We start from the raw sequence: 5,645 nt of genomic DNA on the forward strand, positions 1-5,645 counted from the left end.
TCATGAAAAAAACTGAGCAGAAGAACTTTTGTCTGATGATCTTTTTTTTTCTTTAATTATGAAGTTTGTCATCTTGAACACAATTATCAGATCATTATTTCTGTGTCCAAATGGGACGGCAGTTAAAAACACATACGGAACAGTTCGCAACAATCTCTTTAGAGCAACAGAATTCCATATGAAATAGCTCACATACGATGGTCATGAAGTTAATCGGCATTGCCAAATAAAAACAAATGTGCATACATCACAAGAAAAATACTCTTTAGACTCAAAAACACAGCTTTGGATCTGCCTGCTACATCAGCCAAACACAAACTGTACAAAAATAGAGATTGATAGAAAAATATGAGATCTGACAAGTTTGAGAGAATATGCTGAAGATCTTGCACTTAAAAAATATGACTTTTACACCTTTTGTTTTTGTGATAACACAAAACTCTCAACTCTGTCTTATTGCTGTCCAAATATTTCCGTGATTGTCTTTATCTGTTTTCTACATTTTTAACATTATTTCCGCTCTGTTTGGTACTTTTTCATGCTAGGAGGAGATAAAATTTCGACAGCTGTCAACTGCTCATGCAGCCCAAATTTCCACACATCTCAAACTCTGATTCTTTTCCATAAAAACAGAAAAAGAGAGATGAAATATATATTGGCCTATATTCATCATCATTCATCATCTTTGAACCTTTCCTGGCTTAATGTGGAACATTTTGTAATGTTCTCCTCTGCTGAGTATCTGACTCTTCTACACTGCACTTACACGCCTGCCCATTCAAAAGTTACAACATCACTGCAAACATAATCCAATCTCCACCACTCTGACAAACAGCTCATTAGATCTCTGTGAGGTCTGCAGATATTAGCAGACGTCATAACAAGGATGCACATCTAACTCACTCTCTTGATCAGTATCTTTTTCTTTCTTACACATGGATGGAAGATGTTTTTCTTTTTTCATGAAGCCGACATCTCTGTGCCTGACTTCAAACTATGTAAAGTAAATATTAAAGATGAAGTAGAAGATATTTAATTGAATGATGTATATTAAGTCTTTCCAGTGTACATTTAGAAAACTGGTTGTCCCTGTTTCAAAATGTATTGCAAACACATAACTTTTACTTTTGTCATGTCATGAATTTGAAATTTAAAGGTGCCTTATAGGGTTTTTGACTACTAGTAGCATACCAGTGAGTTTGTATCATGAATTGCAGGAATGCACAAAGCATTGTAATACACCAACATTGGCAGTAAAGAAGAAGACTGCAAGCTAGCAAACATGGACGTAAACAATGTTTATATTTTAAAAATCAGAGTTACAAATGTTTTATGAAGAGGATAAAGAAGTGGATTCAGCTTTTTTTGTTATGCCTTAGGGACACACACTATGTATTTTAGTTTTGAGAAAGTCCACAGGGCACCTTTCAATTTGTTATACTTCAGCATATGGCTCAAATGTATTTTGATAAAGGGTTGCATTACGAAATAACATTTAGAAATCTTTATAGGCAATTTTTTTTTGTTTTTACATATTTCAAAAACATTCTTATTTGTTGCATCCCCCACAGATATTTATATTATCTTCTGTATGTGATAAATAGCTTTTTGGTCATCAACCGTGTCAATAAAACTGCAATTAAGAGCGTTTCCAGAGACTTTCCAGCCATGTTGTCACACTTACTCTATTTTTGACAAAATTCTCTTGTATCCATTCTGTACAACTCCATCAAAATTACTCACCATCTTTTTTACTGGTATAAGCATTTTTTTATCCAACTACTGCCTTCCCCCTTTCTCTCTCTGTAGATGATGAGATTATTATGTTACTTCCTCTTTGGTAACCAGGATGTGCAGCAGGACTGCAGATAAAAGTTGAGACTTCCACTAAACATTGTCAAAAAATAATCTGTTTTTTTTTAAAAATCCCTCAGTATAAGAGACCTTACTCAGCATAGGTAAACTCTCTGTTCCACAACATATTCATTATCACCTTGAAAACAGTACTGCCAATTAGACAATTTAACAGTTCTGTATAATAAAGAATCACAAAAATATCTCTTCCCTTTCAGATTTATCGAGGCACTTAAAGAAAATTATTCCTGTACAGAAATAAAGCATGCATTGTTTTGTTGTTTCTTGTGTATTTTTTTCAAAGTAGAACTTTGGATTTGTAAACAGTATCCAGTTCCTCATTTTGCATTGTCTGTGGAAATTGGAGTCCTACACAACAGTGCACATAGAAAGGTCAGAAGATCACTGTTATTTGACCATGAATCAATATCTCCAGCACATCATATGGGTTTGGTTTTGTCCTCTTATCTCTCTATTACTCATTGTATTTGTATGTGAGTGTCTGCTTTGGTTTTTTAATGTTTGGAGAATGTAGGTATTTCACATGTTCATCATTTAAAATGTGAGTGGCCAGTTTCTGTGAGCTGCAACTCACAACACATGAGGAACATATCATCATATCCAGGCTGTTGGTCTCATCAAGGCTGAGCTCAACCTGTGGTTTGCTTTACCAAGAACCCGAAAACTGATGGGTCAGCCTCTCTCATTGGCATGTTTCCTTGTGTGCTCAGCTCCTCCCGCTGTGGCACCATACCCCAGGGAAAAGCATTGCTTTGGCCCACTTCTGTGATCCATGTTCCTTGTCCTCATTTCCCCTCCTTCCTTTCTTCTCTTCTTTTATGTACACTCATTGTCTAATTTTGACTCCTGTGTTTCCTTTTCTCATTTCCTTCAATTTCCCATTTCAAAGAAGAAATAAAAAATGTCATCTTTCATCCCTTTTAAAGGTGTGTGAATCCCACCGGTTACACAAAAGCGAATGAATGTACACAAAGTTTAGTTACAGGGCAACCAGGTGGCATACATGGGATGTTGCGAATGAGGAAGGTACTGCTGATGAGGCGAGGGAGGACAGGAGTAGACAGGCTGAACCTGTGCTACGTAATAGTTGCTGAAGTTGCCATTTGAGACATAAGGAGCCGGTTGGTAGAAGCAGGTGACATTGGCAGCATTGGGGATGGCGTTCTGCTCAGCCATGACTCGCAATGCCAGCGACGAGATGAGGTTGAGCGTCTGGCGCCTCTCATGACCCATCAGGCACACCGTGCTCTCCTGCACCACATCATACAATGTAGCCAGATAGTCGTACTTCCTGTCCTCCAGGTCCACAAAGTGGTTCTGCAAGTAGGACTCTAGCTTTCTCCTCTGCTCGCTTACGTCAGGGAAGTCTATGAAGAAGCGTGAACACATGTAGCGCTGCAGCAGTTTCATCTCAGCACCAGATGCTGCGCGGAAACCCCGTACCAGCAGGTGGCAGTACTTCAACAAGCCCCCGCCTCGGATCTCCTCGGGGCTCCTTGTGCAAATGAGGCGCTTGCGCAGGTGATCAAGAGCGGTGGGGAAATCACCATAGACACTCTCCCCAAGGATGGTAGGGTGGAAAGTGGCAGCCATTGGGTGCTCAGAGCACTCATAGAAGAGTAGAAGTGAGTCCAGGCGAATCTGGAAGGAGTCCACGCTGAACTCAAACTGCCGTCGGAGAGAGTCCACAAACTTGAGCTCCACGTTCTTTCCACGGTTGTTGGAAAGCGAGATTAGACTCCAGCGGTCTGAGTCATTGCAAACCTTCACCATCTTTTGCACGTAGGCCTCCTGAAAAACACAATTTAAAAATTAGTTGCTATCACAGACTGGTAATAAAGATGTTGATCTATGCATGTCCATTGCATCTCATGTTTTTACAGGTTCAAGTGTCCATCAGGGAAAACTGAATTTAAAAAAAATAAAAACACTTAGAATAAAGAGCTTTAACACCTTGATGTAAACCCTTTATATTCATTCTTGTAACTGCAGAATGCGCACATATCATTATATTGAAAACATTTTCTCTACCAACACTATACAAAAAAAGAATGATTCTACGTTTTAATTTTTTTCTCCATACTCCATCTGTCAGTTGAACACATAAATGCAAATAATAGGGTATATTGGACCAGAATTATTTTGACCTTTTTTAATAGAATATGTCTCAGTTTTTTCTCCTCTCGCAAAAGGCCCACAGTCTCCTCTTGTTGTGTTACCTAACTGTGCTTTTTTTCTCCTTTCAAAACTATAATATAATGTTAGTTCATACTTCAATAGGTTATACAAAACACCTCTTCAGCTTATTACTCTTTAAAGCATTCTACAGCTGCTAATCAGAGAGAACTGTATTACATGGTGATCTCTGGATAGAAATGTTAGTGTTAGTTTGAGCAGGTTTTGAACAACCAGGCACTCGTGCAAATTTGCACCAGATAAACATCTTGATTTAGTCTCTGATGTTTTACTGGTCACATCTGTTGGTGGCCATTAGTAGCCTGGGTAGTCCTCGGTATCCAGGTAACTGAGGGCCGACTGATTAATGTGGATCCGACTCCAATTGGATTAGACAGAATCCTCTTTGAATTGGAAACCAACCTTTTTACTATTTGAAGGATTATATCTCTGTGCTAGTTGTATGTACTGGGGGCATATCTTTGTTTTCTATTTCTAAATTGTATTCATAAATGTTGCACTTTATATAAAAGTGCATTTTGCCCACTGGGCATGCATGCACTGACTGGAAAATGCACAACACTTCAGCAGAGTATAAGGAAGAGTAAATTTAAAGAAGATGAGGAGGAAGTTATACAAAATGTGCTCTGTCTTTCCTGGTTTGAAAGTTTGAGACAAAACATAAATTTCATTTTGCAAATCATACAATATTCATATGTTAAAATGTCATATACTACCTTTAAGGTGACTGGTGTGATCTTTTCTTTGTTCACTCCCTCCGGCAAGAAGTCTAGAAGAGAGTCCAAAACTATATCTTTCACTATCTGAAACTCCATTTCTCCTTTCAGATCGGCGCAGAATATTAAGTCTAGATCTTTCCACCCCAGACCGCTGTCCTCATGAAGAACGTAGCTGGCAGCAGAGCCGTTCAGTCGCACCTCCCGGACATGTATCCGCTTCTCCTCCATGCGGCTCCGGACCACCTTGACGATATCCCGTGGCTTCACCTCCAGAGTGGGGAAGCTCCACCGGCCGTGGATGGGGATGGAGCCGGTGAGGATGGCGTCCAGCCGCTGCACTTGCTCCCAGTTGAGCACGCTGAGGTTGATGCTCTCCCCGTCCGAGCAGCTGTCGGCCACAGCAGACACTACATTCTCGTCCATCTTGATGAGAGGTAGACAGTAGAATGTAAACGACCAAACTTTCCACTAACTCCCGCAGGAGTTGTGGCATCAGCTAGCTATAACTTTTCTGTAGAATTGAACCTTCAGCGCTGATGTCTGTCATAACAACAAGATGCTGGACGGCAAAGCGTCTTCACGCATGACGGAAAGAACTAGTTGGGCGGCGTTATACTTGTCCTACTTCTTACATAAAGTCTGCAGTCCAGACAAATTAAATTCTTGAGCTTCCCAGCCGTAAGGCTTAGTCACTGTCCAGCATCTGCTGCCCCTTTGCGCGCTCCGCTCCGACCCTGTCGCCAAACTCCGGAAAGCAGACATCAACTTTTATAATCGAAATGCTTGTTCCACACAGTGTCCGCTTTCTGTTACGCCCCAAAGGTTCTCTGACGCATCCATCACATCCGATAAAAC

The 5,645-nt window shown here is 40.2% G+C and overlaps 1 protein-coding gene across 1 annotated transcript; it reads right to left on the reverse strand.

Moving 5' to 3' along the window:
- Positions 1-1,164: 1,164 nt before the first annotated feature.
- On the reverse strand, positions 1,165-5,344 carry LOC128377554 (terminal nucleotidyltransferase 5A-like). The gene is made up of 2 exons (XM_053337510.1): positions 4,788-5,344; positions 1,165-3,666 (listed from the first exon to the last, which is right to left on the reverse strand). The coding sequence occupies exons 1-2, from the start codon at positions 5,211-5,213 to the stop codon at positions 2,851-2,853; spliced, it is 1,242 nt and encodes a 413-aa protein (XP_053193485.1). The 5' UTR covers positions 5,214-5,344; the 3' UTR covers positions 1,165-2,850.
- Between the last annotated feature and the right edge of the window lie 301 nt (positions 5,345-5,645).

The sequence above is a fragment of the Scomber japonicus genome, chromosome 17 (genome assembly GCF_027409825.1).
Source record: "Scomber japonicus isolate fScoJap1 chromosome 17, fScoJap1.pri, whole genome shotgun sequence".
In the NCBI taxonomy this organism is placed as follows: Eukaryota; Metazoa; Chordata; class Actinopteri; order Scombriformes; family Scombridae; genus Scomber; species Scomber japonicus.